Source organism: Nycticebus coucang, chromosome X (assembly GCF_027406575.1).
Source record: "Nycticebus coucang isolate mNycCou1 chromosome X, mNycCou1.pri, whole genome shotgun sequence".
Taxonomy (NCBI): domain Eukaryota; kingdom Metazoa; phylum Chordata; class Mammalia; order Primates; family Lorisidae; genus Nycticebus; species Nycticebus coucang.
The window spans coordinates 23,407,098-23,422,941 of NC_069804.1; the positions used below are offsets into that span (position 1 = coordinate 23,407,098).

At 39.2% G+C, this 15,844-nt stretch overlaps 1 protein-coding gene across 2 annotated transcripts in view; it reads left to right on the plus strand.

The window, feature by feature from the left end:
• The window catches only part of ZFX (zinc finger protein X-linked), a 66,591-nt gene that overhangs the window by 24,943 nt on the left and 25,804 nt on the right, over positions 1–15,844 (plus strand). For both annotated transcript variants that reach the window (XM_053579900.1, XM_053579899.1), the window contains exons 2-3: positions 3,274–3,362; positions 6,914–7,483. In XM_053579900.1, coding sequence (XP_053435875.1) covers positions 3,302–3,362; positions 6,914–7,483 — 631 coding nt within the window. In that variant the 5' untranslated portion in view covers positions 3,274–3,301. The remainder of the gene's footprint in view (positions 1–3,273; positions 3,363–6,913; positions 7,484–15,844) is intronic.

Consider the following 15,844-nt stretch of genomic DNA (forward strand, 5'->3'; position numbering starts at 1 on the left):
ATGGCATTAAGTTTTTTTAATTTTACTTTCTTTCTTTCTTTGTTTGAGACAAAGAGTTTCACTTACCCAGGCTGGAGTGCAGTGGCCTTGTCATACTTCATTGCAAGCTCGAACTCCAGGGCTCAAGGGATCCTCCTGCCTTAGCCTCCTGACTAGCTGTGACTACAGTTGTGCACCACTGTGCTGGGCTGATTTTTCTGTTTTTTTTATAGAGATAGGGTCTTGCTCTTGCTCAGGCTGGTCTTCAACTCCTGTCTATGTCAGCCTCCCAAAGTGCTGCAATTACAAACATGAGCCATGGTGCCTGGTGAGATTAGCTTTGCATAGGGAAATTTCTTAAAAAGCTTAATGAATCTCCTTTGTTGCTTTTCTTAATTGGATTAATTTCATGTAGTATTTTATTATGCTCTGAAGATGAATTTACATTTTTCATTTTTAAAGGGGGAAAAAGAATTACATGGGTGGTTTTAGAAGAGAGCAAGGGTAAAGTGCTGTGGCAATGGAGAGGAGGGAGAAATTCTTTCTAGCTCTCTTTATTTTAGTGGGGAAGGAGATTTGGGAGAAAGATCAGAGATAAAAGGGGGGAAAGTGTCCCAGGAAAGTGGTCAGGAACCCTGAACAAAATATAGAATTGGGGTTTTAAAGGGATGTGGGCGTTTTTGTTTGCCTGAAGTGTGTGGTCATGTGTGTGGTGGTAGAGTTAGGTTTTTGAAGGAAAGTAAGGGGAGATATTAATGGGAAAGGTAGTTTGGGGCTGAAACTTACTTGACAGGAGTTTCAACTTTATTTGGAGGCAGCAGGGAGCCATTACACTTTTTTTTTTTTTGGAGACAGTCTCCTTTTGTCGCCCTGGGTAGAGTACCAGTGGCATCATAGCTCACAGCAACCAACCTCAAATGATCCTCCTTCCTCAGCTTCCTGAGTAGCTGGGTCTATAGGTGCTGGCCACAACACCCAGCTAGTTTTTTCTGTTGTAGCAGAGATGGGATCTCGCTTTTTGCTCAGGCTGGTCTTGAATTCCTGAGCTCAAGGTATCCTCCTGCCTCGGCCTCCCAGAGTGCTAGGATTGCAAGCATGGCCACCACAAATGGCCCCATTACACATTTTTGAACAGAAGAATGATATTACCTAGCTGATGTTTTAGAAAAGTGACTCGTGGGCAGCGCCTGTGGCTCAGTGAGTAGGGCGCCCGCCCCATATGCCGAGGGTGGCGGGTTCAAACCCAACCCCGGCCAAACTGCAACAACAAAAAAAAATAGCCAGGCGTTGTGGCGGGCGCCTGTAGTCCCAGCTGCTCAGGAGGCTGAGGCAAGAGAATCGCGTAAGCCCAAGAGTTAGAGGTTGCTGTGAGCTGTGAGCCGTGTGACGCCACGGCACTCTACCCGAGGGCAGTACAGTGAGACTCTGTCTCTACAAAAAAAAAAAAAAAAAAGAAAGAAAGAAAAGTGACTCGTATTTCTGTTATTGGAAAAAAAATGTTTTTCTTTTTTTTTTTTTTTGAGACAGTCTCACTCTGTCACCTTGGGTAGAGTGCCATGTCATCATCATAGCGCACAGCAACCTCAAACTCTTGGCTCAAGTGATCCTTTTGCATCAGTTTTTCTATTTTTTAGTAGAGGCAGGGTCTTCCTCTTGCTCAGGCTTATCTCAAACTCATAAGCTGAAGCAGTCCCCCGACCTGGCCTCCCAGAGTGCTAGGATTACAGTGTGAGCCACTGCGCCCAACTGTTATTTGAAGTTTTATTTATTTATTTATTTTTTAGTTTTTCGAGACAGAGTCTTTGTTGCCCCTGGTAGAGTGCTGTGGTATCATAGCTCCCAGCAACCTCAAACTCTCTTGGGCTCAAGCGATTCTCTTGCTTCAGCCTCCAGAGTAGTTGGGACTACAGGTGCCTGCCACAATGCCTGGCTACTTTTAGAGACAAAGTCTCGGTCTAGCCCAGGCTGGTCTCGAACTTGTGAGCTTCAGGTGATCTACCTGCCTTGGCCTCCCAGAGTGCTGGGATTACAGGTGTGAGCCACTGCTTCCGTTCTTGTTATTTGAAATTTTAGTAAGAGGTGTATCATACTTGTAATAATCAGCATACAAACAAACAAAAAGATATAAAATTCTTGGTTAAGGTTCTTTTTTTTTTTTTTTTTGGCCGGGGCTGGGTTTGAACCCGCCACCTCCGGCATATGGGACCGGCGCCCTACTCCTTGAGCCACAGGTGCCACCCGGTTAAGGTTCTTTTTAATGTAAGTTTTTGGGTTAAGTAGAAAAGGGAAAATTAAGATTGTTGGGGTTTCTTGCAAAAACCTAAGGCAGGAATGTAGCTGGACCTTAAAGGGCCTAGAACCAGGAGCTAAAAAACCCTTGATAAGCCTCCCCTCCCTGCTTCCTGTACTGTTTCTCAAGGCACTCACTGGATTCTTTTTAGTTTTTTATGGTACATCTTATCTAACTAGTTTAAGCTGAAGTTGGAAAATGACCTTTCTAATCTCCTGTGTTGCAACCACCAGGAGAGAGATAGAGGGTAAGGGAGGGAAAGAAGGAGGGTGGGGGACAGGGAGAAGAGAGAGATATTTTCTTGTTCATGGTTTCAGATTCGTAGGGATGGGACTTTGATTTTATTTTGCTCAAAGATAAATTTATTTTTGCCATTTTATAGCTAGTGCCAATCAACTATGGCCAGGAGAGTATAAATTCACTATGGGAATTTACTTCTGTAGATTGGAGGATTAGGTAAGAGGTTAGGCAGAAATCCCAAAGGGAGTCCATTATTTAATTTATTGGTTGAAATATAACAGATTACATTAAATTTAGAGAAGTAACATAAAAATTATGCAGAAATTTTCCTCCTGGAAGCTACAGAATGTGTTTAAGTTGAACATTAACTGGTTACCCTTACGGGAGCATAGAATGTTACAGACTTGAGACAGGAGTGCTGGGGTCCTGATAATGTTCTCTGTCTTTATCTTGATAGTGATTACAAATGTTTATGTATGTGTCAAAATTCATCAAGGTATGTGCTCTTGATGTGTGTAAGCAATACGTTTGTTGCTTCTATTTAAGAGGAAATCTAGGCAACATTGACTTTACCAGGTATCTGCCTTGCCTTGTCATATAGATGACCATATATCATTGTAAGTTAATTATGTTCCTGTTTATTTTAGGTAGATAAGTTTTTGATAGATGTTCACCTTTGAGTATCTCAGAAATGAAAATATGATGTTTTTAATATATGATATAAAAAAAATTAATGGCCTGGTTAACTTTTCCCCCTGATTTAGGAGCTGTGACTGATGAGAATTAAAGGCCATGGATGAAGATGGACTTGAATTACAATCACAAGAGCCAAACTCATTTTTTGATGCAACAGGTATAACTACTTGGATTGTTCCATTTCCCATCTACCACATTTGGAGTTGATTATCACATGGATGAATTACTAGACTCACATTGATATTCACACTTAGATTATCTTGTTATCCTGTCAAAAATCTATAGATATTAAAGTGAGCACATTATTATTCCCCTCCTCAAAAATTTGGCTTCCTCACAACCAACTCTCGTATTCTTATCAGTAACAGCAGCAATATCAAAACCTTAGTGTTAATCAGTTATTCCCATCTTGTCCATTTATCCCACAAAAAATATTCTCCCTTTGAAAATATTCCTTGTTTACATTTGCTTCTCCTCATTCTACCCCTTACCATGTAGATAGGCTCTCATCTCATTCTTGGTCTGCAATAACTTTTATGCTGTTTTCTTTACCTTCTGTCTCTTTAGCCCACCAATCAGAGTACTCATTGCAAAATAACATGTGGATCTTGTCACTTTTCTGTTCTCCATTACTCAACAGATAAAGAAAGCCCTTGACATTCTAGTCTTATCCTACTTTTATTACCCCCCCAACCCCCCTGTCAAAAGGGGCTTTCTGCTTTAGGAAGATCGAGTCTTTCCTCACTCCCCAGAGTATACAAGGAAAATTGTTTTCATGAAGTTCTAAAAATAGGGGAAAAAGATATTCACAATTTTAGATTACCCATGGTTCTCAATATTGTATATATATTGTAAAGTGCTTACACTTGGTTTTATATCATACTAGCTAGTAACTTTTTTTTTTCTTTTTTTTTTTTTTTTGAGACAGAGTCTCAGGCTGTCGCCTTGGGTAGAATGCTATGGTGTCACAGCTTACAGCAACCTCCAACTCTTGGGCTTCAGCGATTCTCTTGTCTCAGCCTCCCTAGTAGCTAGGACTACAGGTGCCCACCACAACGCCCGGATTTTTTTTTTTTTTTTTTTTTGGTTGTAGTTGTCATCAATTGTTGGGCAGGCCAGGCTAGATTCGAACCCTCCAGCTCTGCTGTATGTGGTTGGCACCCTAGCCACTTGAGCTACAGGCACCAAGCTAAGCTAGTAACTTTTATAAATAAAATGCTAACAAGTTTTCCATTGGACTATGAATGATCAGATTGCAGTATATTAAGGAAATAGCAATTCAGTTTTATCAAGAAATTCAATATTAGTGATTTTAAATTTTTAAATTTTCTTTAATCTCTAAATCCAGTGGGAGGATATACGTGTGCTTTTCTTAACAACTTGGAATAGTCTTTTAACTCAAGTTTGGTAATTTCATTTGGATAGTGATAATTGTAAAGTTTATAATTCTTCATTGGAACATGAAATTTAATTTCTTTTCTTTTTTTTTTTTTTTTTTGTAGAGACAGAGTCTCACTGTACCGCTCTTGGGTAGAGTGCTATGGCGTCACATGGCTCACAGCAACCTCTAATTCTTGGGCTTCCGTGATTCTCTTGCCTCAGCCTCCCGAGTAGCTGGGACTACAGGCGCCTGCCACAACACCCAGCTATTTTTTTGTTGCAGTTTGGCCGGGGCTGGGTTTGAACCCGCCACCCTTGGCATATGGGGCCGGCGCCCTACTCACTGAGCCACAGGCGCCGCCCCATGAAATTTAATTTCATGTCCATGAAAGAGAGACTATGCTCTTTGGAGAAAAATGGACAGTATTTATTCACTTAGTCTTGCCACAAACAAGCCTAGGTCATGGGCTAAGTTGTTGCATTTTAGTCCTGATTGTTAACACTTATGGTATTTGTTTATCTTTGAGCAAGTCACTTAATCTGCCAGGGCCTCTATTTTCATATGTCATAATAATAATGAAACCTCTCATTACAGTTTTTCAGAACACTTCTCATATATTCCCATTTGATCATCACCACAGTCCTGTGAGGTATGCATGGCAGATGCTACTGTCCTCATTTTACTGGTGAGGAAACTGAAACTCAGAGGTTAAATGACTTGCCCAAGGTCACAAAACTAATAAGTGTCCAACCCTGTTCTATGATTTAGATTTTGTAACTGGTGCTCATATCTGCACAATGGAGATTACAGTAATCTGTTACTTGATGATAATATTGAGAATATTGAAAACAAATAAGTACAAAGCATTCTGTAGAAATTTTATAGAATTAAGTATAATTATAAGAAATTACAGATATTTTTATTTTATAGATGTAAATAAAATGGATATGTATTGACTTTAAATTCTTACAATTTTGGTATTCCTTAGTCCTATATCATTTTTGTTTGTAGACAAAGCCATGTATTTCTCTTAGGGCCTGGTCAGTGACACACAGTTATTGAGTTAGGCATCTGCTTGGATTCAGCCTGGTCTGAGTCACAACCAGAAGCACTAATCTACTGAAATAGCTTTTTAGGTAAGCCTTTTAAAAACTTTGTTTGTAGGAGCCAAGATCCTGGATTTGTTTTATTTTATGTTGTTTTTGGTAAGGATATAAGATCTCTATTGCCATTTGTGGTATTCATTCAGAATAATATTTACCGAGCATCATACACTATACAAACTGTGATCTTGGTTAAGTCATTTAATTTCACTGGGCTTCAGTTGATTCAGTCCTCTACCTTCATTCCTTAATTGCAAAATGGACTAGAGTAGGGTTTCCTATATTCTGAGAATAGTCTTGGGGAAGGTGGGATCTTAGAGGACAAGAGGAGGCTAGAGGGAGAGTACTCTGGTGAAGTTGGGACAGTTATTCTCTGCCACCCCAGCGCAGCTGGGCTTTTATTCATCATATGTATCTATCCCCAGAGCCTCCTCAACCAATTGTCTTTCCTCCTTAACTGTGGCCTTCTCTCTTTTCATTTATGCACTAATGCTTTTATATCCTAGATTCAGAGGATGATTTCTAAATTTTCATAGTCATAGATGGAGGGTATTGGTAATGTATTGCACAAGAGCTAAGGGAGAAGAATATGAAGGGAGAAATGAAAAAAAAGGGAAGGGAAGTAAAAGAAATACATGGGAGAGAGGAGTTGAGCAGAGGGAGATGGAGCACGAAGGCAAAGCAATAAGAAAAAACATTTGAAGAAGGAAAATCGTGTATTTGCTGCCCCAAGATGCATTTCTCACTTAATTTTTATACTCTTCTCTTAAGTTTATATGAGTTTAATTGTATGTTCCTAGAATTTTCCTTTCATGAATTTTTTTTTTCTGTGATTGCCTTAATTGGTTCTAGTATTTTTTTTTAAATCTATTAATTGATTTGGGATGAGTACAAAAGGTCTTACGTTGAAAATGACTTTCAAATATTCAAAAACAGGTCCCCTCTTTATTTCTTTAATCTATGTTAATGTTTGAGAAAACTAAGGAGCTAGTCTATTTTCCTGGTAAAAATTAAATAACGTTTACATTAATGAGATAGTCATGCATGCCTCTCTAAAATTTGTCATTTTAGGGCGGTGCCTGTGGCTCAAGGAGTAGAGTGCCAGCCCCATATACTGGAGGTGGTGGGTTCAAACCCAGCCCTGGCCAAAAACTGCAGGAAAAAATAAATAAATAAAAATAAAAAAAAAATAATAAAATTTGTCATTTTATTTTTTTTTTAAAGGAGCTGATGCTGCACACATGGATGGTGATCAGATTGTTGTGGAAGTGCAAGAAACTGTTTTTGTTTCAGATGTTGTGGATTCAGACATAACTGTGCATAATTTTGTTCCTGATGACCCAGACTCAGTTGTAATTCAAGATGTTATTGAGGACGTTGTTATAGAAGATGTTCAGTGTCCAGATATCATGGAAGAAGCAGATGTAACTGAAACGGTCATCATTCCTGAGCAAGTGCTGGACTCAGATGTAACTGAAGAAGTTTCGTTAGCTCATTGCACAGTCCCAGATGATGTTTTAGCTTCTGACATCACTTCAGCCTCAATATCTATGCCAGAACACGTCTTGACAAGTGAATCTATACACATGTCTGATGTTGGGCATGTTGAACATGTGGTTCATGATAGTGTAGTAGAAGCAGAAATTGTCACTGATCCTCTGAGCACTGATGTAGTTTCAGAAGAAGTATTGGTAGCAGACTGTGCCTCTGAAGCTGTCATAGATGCCAACGGGATCCCTGTGGACCAGCAAGATGATGACAAAAGCAACTGTGAGGACTACCTTATGATTTCCTGTAAGTCTTTGGGGGTACAGTGATTGTCAAAGCTGTTTTTGAAGGCGGCCTTTGCTAACTTACATCAAGGGTGAAATGTTCTTAAATGTTTTATAAAATGAAAGTAAATTGGTTCGGCACCCGTAGCTTAGTGGTTAGGGTGCCAGCCACATACACCGAGGCAGGAGGGTTTGAACCTGGCCCAGGCTTGCTAAACAACAATGACAACTGCAGCAAAAAAATAGCCGGCGTTGTGGCCAGCGCCTGTAGTCCCAGCTACTTGGGAGGCTGAGGCAAGAGAATCTCTTAAGCCCAAGAGTTTGAGGTTGCTGTGAGCTGTGACACTATGGCACTCTACTAAAGGTGATATAGTGAGACTGTATCTCAAATAAATAAGTAAATTTCTAAGGCCTACCTGAATTGTTAGTTTGGAGCCCATAAAATAAGTCAAAATAAGAAAAGTGAAATGGTACAGAATAAAGAGTTGTTCTTATATAAGGACACAGTAGGAAGATGAGGTTTCTTCAGTTTAGAAAGACAAAAGCTGAAAGGAATAGAACTGAACTTTGCAAAATCATGAAAGATGAGATTAGGCTGTTAACAGCCTTTATTAGAAGCAGAGACCCTCTTTGAAACTAGAAAAGAATTCAACTTGGAAAAAAAAATGTATAACCAAGCTACTTAAATTCTTGCATATGGATACACAGTACTGATTATGTAATACTTAAGTTCTTAATATGTAAAAAATTTATATAATAGAGCATGAAAAAGAGCTATGGCATAGAATTGAAACTTTTCAAAACATGATTTCAAATATGATAGATTCATATTAGGTTATTAAAGAAAAGTAAAGTGTTTGGAAATACACTTCTAAATGTCTTAGCATCTGGGAGGACAGCAGTGTCTTCTTACAATGTGTTTTTTTGTTTTGTTTTTTGAGACAGAGTCTCACTAGGTCACCGTTGGTAGAGTGCTGTGGCGTCACAGCACACAGCAACCCCAAACCCCTGGGCTTAAGTGATTCTCTTGCCTCAGCCTCTCAAGTAGCTGGGACTACAGGTGTCTGCTATAACACCTGGCTGTTTTTTGGTTGTGGTTATCATTGTTGTTTGGCAGGCCTGGGCTGGTTTCGAACCCGCTGAGCTACAAGCACCAAGCCACAACGTATTTCTTGATACCACTTTCAGAGATAAAATTCTGGGTTGGATAGACCACAGTTGTGATCCAGTGTGGATTATAACTTTACTTTAAGGAGCTATTACAAATAGGTAAAGACTCAAGAGACTATAAATTTACAAGGACTATACCTGGGGTTTTTTTTTTTTAATTATAAACATTATTTATTTCTGCTCCTTTCATACATCTTATTCAGTCACAGACATATCTTAAATAATGTACTATCACACCCTCTGTTTAAAGGCAAAGCACCATAAGTAAAGCTGACCAGCTGTCCACAGTTCTCAGCTTATGGAATCTCGCTTCCTGATTTTATGTGAATTTCCGCAAATCGGAAATATCCCAAAAAATGTTAATGGGGTTGTAAAAGATAATTTTATTCAGTACTATAGGTGTAGATATGGAGTATACTTTTAAGAAACGAAAAACTAAGAGGAAAACGCCACTTAACATCGTTGGTACATCAGTCAGTATAGGTCTGCAAGAAAAGAGACTGTGATAAACTTGTCTTTGATACGAAGAAGAAATTTTAGTCCAAGCTTGAGTACACTTCACTAGATAATTCTTCTACTGCAGCTCTTCGTTCTTTCCACATTTCATATCAGAGGACTGGTATAGCCTTTAAAACTTCATTAACAGGAGCAAATCCAGTATCCACTGATTTCTTCTCAAAAGGCACTCTGACCCATCAGATAGCCCAGCAGTTTCATTCTCATGAATACTCTAGCCATGAAAAAACTCAATAGAACATAGACGAATCCAGTGAATAGAAGAAGAAATCTATTAAGTTTTGGAATATTTGGTACATTGGATCATTCCAGGATTATGAAACCTAAACCTCCCATTGTAAACAGGAAGCTGGATGCAAGTCCTTCCATAATATATTGTCCATTTACTCTGTAGGCCAAGAAAGCTACTGGCCTCTGATGTCCATGTTCATCAGTCATAGAGCCAACACGTGGAGGTTCAATAATCACCTCATAAATTATTCCCGTCACAAACACATTTAGCACACATGGAACCACCATAGGCCCTGCTGACATTTTTTTTTGTTTTAGACAACCTCATAAGAACTTTAGGTCTTACAGTGTGAACCCCTTGAAGTCTGCCTGGGCACACGCCACATGCAGATTTTGGTATTTTCCCAACCTTCTTTGTATAAAGGTAAACAATTCTGTTACCAGGGGTTCGGGACAGCCTGCTGTTGGTAGAGGCTATATTGTCGGAAAGCCTACGATGGTACATAAACGCACCATTCTGAGTGCCTCTAGACAATGTCCCTGGAAGAGGGAAAAAAAAGCTTGAATACTTGTTTTAATACAGGAATGTATTATAACATATATTGGAGTCTACCAGCATTTTAGGAAATACCTTTTAAAAATTCTTTTTTTTTTTTTGGATTTTGGCCGGGGCTGGGTTTGAACCCTCCACCTCCGGCATATGGGACCGGCGCCCTACTCCTTGAGCCACAGGCGCCGCCCCCTTTTAAAAATTCTTGAGATTTTGAAAATCGAAGAATTCTTTATGGAAAGAGGAAGGAAACGTCTTCATTCAACACATGTTTATTGGACCCTTCCTGTGTATCAGATGTTATAGGTAGTATCAGATGTTGTAGGCAGTACAGATATGAATATGTGCTAAATACATGTATCAAACTATTGTCGCTGGAGAGTTTATAGTCTACTGTGGGAGAGAAAGGTTGCGGTATGATACAGAGGTGCAACTAAATTGCTATGGAGACAGGATGGAGTGAATGACCTTTGAACTCAAGGATGGGTCCTAGTTTTATAAGCTGAAGAAGGACTTGGGTGGCAGGAAGACATTCCAGGCAAGTGATATATTATGAAAAAGGGAATGATGTGAATGAACTTCAGGATGCACTTACATATCTTTGTGTACTTTGTTTTATTTCTTAGAATAAATTTTTAGAAATGGAATTAATTGCTGGATTAAAGAGTGCACACATTTATAAGTTTGGTTATATTGCCTTGGTGTTTTGCTTAATACAATTTCCCTCACCACATTTTTGAGATTGTCCATGTCCCTACATGCTAACGAACACAGAGTGTTATTTTCCTTTTTAGTTTTTGCTCATCTGGATAGGAAAAAAATGATATCCTGTTTTAATTTTGAATTTATTTTAGGAAGATAATCCTGATAGTAATGTGGAATAAGAATTAGTGTGGGAGAGATTAGTGGTAGAGAGTAGTTGAAATGATTTGTGTATGTGATAAAGACGATCCAAAGTACCTCAATGACAGTAAAGGGGATGAGTGGGGGAGGGGGAGTGTTTCAAGTGAGATTAGGAAGTAAAATGGATGAGGTTTGATGACAGATAAAACAGGGCTGAGGAAGGATTTAAGGGAGAAAGATAATTCAAGGATGACCCTAAGGTTCCTACCTTGGGAGATTAAGTGCCTGGTCATGCCATTGCTTGAGAGGTAGAGTAGATTTGGTGGTGGGGGGAAGGATTTAAGACCTGTTAAAAGTTTGAATTTTTTGCTGGGGACAGTCTGGTGGTGGTTTTTTCTAGGCAGTTGAAAATAAGAATTTTGAGAGTTTGTGGCTGGAGGAAGAAATGTGGCACAACAGAATTTAGGAAGTGTGTCCTATATTGGAAATGGATGGTGGTACTAGAGAGTGCTTATAAAACTAAGAGTGTCTAATATGGCTCCTTTGGGTATTTAAGAAGTAGGCAGAGGAGAAGAGCCCATGCAAGAAAGGAGGTTTTGGGAAAAGGAAGAGAAGGAAGGTTTTCGTTTTTTTTTTTGAGACAGAGTCTTCCTATGTCACCCTCGGTAGAGTGCCGTGGCATTACAGCTTACAGCAACCTCAAACTCTTGGGCTTAAGAGGTTCTCTTGCCAGCTCTGTGCCTGTAGCTCAAACAGCTAAGGCGCCAGCCACATACACCAGAGCTTGCGGGTTTGAATCCAGCCCAGGCCTGCCAAACAACAATGACAACTACAGCCAAAAAAATAGCCGGGTGTTGTGGCAGGCGCCTGTAGTCCCAGCTACTTGGGAGGCAGAGGCAGGAGAATCGTTTGAGCCCCAAGAGTTGGAGGTTGCTGTGAGCTATGAAGCCACGGTACTCTACCCAGGGCGACAGCTTGAGGCTCTGTCTCAAAAAAATAATAATAATAAATAAGATGCTCTAGTTAGTATGAAAATGCTATTTTTGAATTTAGGTTGAACATTCCTAGTCCAAAATGCTCCAAAATTCGAAACTTTTGAGTGCCAACAGGACACCATAAGTGGAAAATTCCATACGTGACACCTCTTGTTTTTTGACAGCTCAGTGTATATAACCTTTGTTTCATGTATACATGAAAGTGAGACAGAGTCTCACTTTGTTGCCCTTGGTAGAGTGCTGTGGTGTCACAGCTCACAGAAACCTCAAACTCTTGGGCTCAAGTGATCCTCTTGCCTCAGCTTCCCAAGTAGCTGGGACTATAGCCTTGCTCAGGCTGGTCTCAAACTCCCAAGCTCAGGCGATCCACCTGCCTTGGCCTCTCAGAGTGCTAGGATTATAGGTGAGAGCCACTGTGCCTGGCCAGGAAGACAAATTTTATTTAGTCTTTGCGGTCTAGATGTTAATGATTGTTTTTAAATTGATCATATGTTTCTTGAGGACAGGAACTATCCCCTGGTGTCTTACCTGCTTATGTATCTTCCTGTCAAACCATATGCAGTATTAAATATGAAATAATTGTTCAATAAATGAATATATGAATGTTATAGCTAAAAATTTGTGGACATCATGCCTCATCCAAGATATTAGCGATACCTGTCTTCTCTACCAGTATAGCTTTTCCATCTGGTCAGACTAGATATGGTGGTACTGCTTCATGACCCTTAGGAGTTTTCTGGATGTCTGAGAAGCGGAGGGTTTGAGTCATTTCCTTATTACTCAGGTTGCTTCTTAGTTCTCCTTTAATCTGAAGCAGCTGACAGACTGCCCCTAATTTCTTTGCAAGTAGTCTTCAGCTTTCTGGAGTTATGCTTTGCAGCTAGAATAGTCAAGATGCCATTTTGTGTAACATCAGTTTGTGCAATAGGAAAAGTTGGGAGAACATCTGTTGGTGATGAGTCAGGCACTGCCTTACAAAAGCAGCAGTTAACAAAATATTCTTTGAGTGCCTCTGATGTTAACATGATCAGTGTCAAATCATGAGAGGTATCACTTCTTAGATCTTGTTGATCTCTCCTATGCCTTTTAATTAGTACAGTTAGGGAGAAAATGGACAGGACTTAGGTGTTCCTTCCTAATCCTAGATTCAACTTAAGTGTTGAAATAAATTTCAAGGGTAACGTTTTTATCAAGATATAATTTACATACCATACAGTTCACCCATTTAAAATGTATGGTTCAGGGTGGCGCCTGTGGCTCAAGGAGTAGGGCACCGGTCCCGTATGCCGGAGGTGGCGGGTTCAAACCCAGCCCCGGCCAAAAGAAAAAAAATAATAATAATAAATAAAAAAAAAAGTATGGTTCAGTGGTTTTCAGTATATTTACAAATTTATGTGACTCATCACAATCAATTTTAGAACTTTTTCATTACTTAAATGGGACACCGCCATACCCTTAAGTTGTCGTTCCCACCAACCCTCTCCCTCCACTCCAGACCTAAGCAACCACTAATCTACTTTTCTGTCTTGATAGGTTTTGCCTGGAAGTTTTGTATAAATGGAATCCTGTGATATATGGTCTTTTGTGATTGGCTCCTTTCAGTCATGTTTTCAGGGTTCATCCATTTTGTAGCTTGTATGAGTTCTTCATTCTTTTTATTATTAGATAATACTCCATTGTATGAATATTTCTCAGTTTGAATGGACATTTCAGTTGTTTCTATTTTTGGGGTGTTACAAATACAAAATGAACATTTGTGTATAGGCTTTTGTGTTTTCATTTCTCTCAGGTATATATTATAGGTATGGAATTGTTGAATCATACAGTAACTGTGTTTAGCCTTTTGAAAAATTACTAGACTGTTTTCCAAAGCAGCTGTACCAGTTTATATTCCCACCAGCAGTGTATGAGGGTTCCAGTTACTCTGCATCCCCTCTGTAACACTCATTATCTGTCTTTTGATCATAGTCATCCTAGTGGATAGAAAATATTTCATTATGATTTTGATTTGCATTTCCCTGATGTATAATGTCATCAAGCGTCTTTGCATATGCTTATTGGCCATTTGTGTTTCTTTGGAGAAAAATCTATTCAGATCCTTTGCCCATTTTTAAATCGAGATATATGCCTTTTTATTTTTGAGTTGAAAGAGTGTGTGTGTGTATATATATATATATATGTGGCCTTTATAAGTTATGAAACTTGCAAATTTTTTTCCCATTCATTTGATTGTTTCTGCTTTTCTTGATAGTGTCCTTTGATGCACAGTTTTTGTTGTTTTTTTTTTTGTGTTTTTTTGAGACAGAGTTTTACTATGTTGCCCTCCATAGAGCGTGGTGGCGTCACAGCACACAGCAACCTCAAAGTCTTGGGCTTAAGCGATTCTCTTACCTCAGCCTCTCAAGTAGCTGGGACTACAGGCGCCCGCCTGTTTTTTTTTGGTAGTTGTCATTGTTGTTTGGCAGGCCCAGGCTGGGTTTGAACTTACCAGCTCCAGTATATGTGGCTGGTGCCCTGAACTACAGGCACTGAGCCAATGCACAGAAGTTTTTTTTTTTTTTTGTAGAGACAGAGTATCACTTTATGGCCCTTGGGTAGAGTGCCATGGCATCACACAGCTCACAGCAACCTCCAACTCCTGGGCTTAAGCGATTCTCTTGCCTCAGCCTCCCCAGTAGCTGGGACTACAGGCGCCCGCTACAACGCCCAGCTATTTTTTGGTTGCAGTTCAGCCAGGGCCGGGTTTGAACCCGCCACCCTCGGTATATGGGGCCGGTGCCTTAAAGACTGAGCCACAGGCGCCGCCCAATGCACAGAAGTTTTAAATTATATATATATTTATATTTGTTGGCTATGCTTTTGGTGTCACATGGAAGAAACTGTTGCCCAACCAAAGGTCATAAAGATTTATAGCTATGTTTTCTTCTATGAATTTTACAGATTTAGCTTTTAAATTATGCCTTATATCCATCTTGAGTATTTTTTGGTATATGATACAAGCTAAGGATCTAACTTTGTTCTGTGGCATGTGGATATTCAGTTGTCCTAGCACCATTTGCTAAAAAAAAACTATTTTTGCCCCATTGAATATGCTCAGCATTCTTTGTAAAAACCAGTTAACTATAAATGTAAGGATTTATTTCTGGACTCTTAATTCTGTACTGTTGATCTATATGTCTGTCCTTAAGCTAGTTTCACACTGTCTTGATTATTATAGCTTTGTAGTAAATTTTGAAATCAGGAAGTATGAGTTTTCCAATTTAGTTCTTTTTCAAGATTCTTTGGGGTATTTAGGGTTCCTTGAATTTCCATATGATTTTAGGCTCTACGTTTCAATTTCCAGCTGGGATTCTGGTAGGGATTAAGTTGAATTTGATGTGTAGATCAATGTGGGGAGTATTGCTATTTTAACAGTGTTAAGTCTTCAGATCCAGGAACATGGGATGTCTTTCCATTTATTTAGATCTTTTAATTTCAACAGTGTTTTATAATTGCAGAGTATAGATTTTGTACCATGAAATCAACTTTTTTAGTCAGGTGATGCTACTTGGTTGTATCTGCCTTTGATACAACTTTTAAATGGCAGAAAACTTTCCAAAGTTCAGTAATCCTCTCAGATTCCCAGTTTCTTCTGACTGGCCTAATTTAGCTAACATTTTAAAGCTTTTCTATCTGGTAAACATTTGTTACCTGCTTACTGAGTGCACAGGACTCACTGAACTTATATTTGCCTCCCTCACCCACCATTATGCAACTGTTTATGTAAAAGCTGAATGTTAATGAATCATTATATTGATTATTTCTTAACTAATGCTTACTAAACTATTTTGGTCTAGTAGCATGTATAATTTATATATATTTGAATTAATGTTTTAAGGCAACGTTCAGGTGTTAATGTGTGCAAAATGCTTTCTTTCTTTCTTTTTTCCCTGAGACAGTCTCAAACTATCACCCTGGGTAAAGTGCTATGGTGTCATAGCTCACAGCAACCTTCAACTCGGGCTCAAGTAATCCCCTTGCCTCAGTTTTTCTATTTTTAGTAGAGATGAATGAGGTCTCACTTTTGCTCAGGCTGATC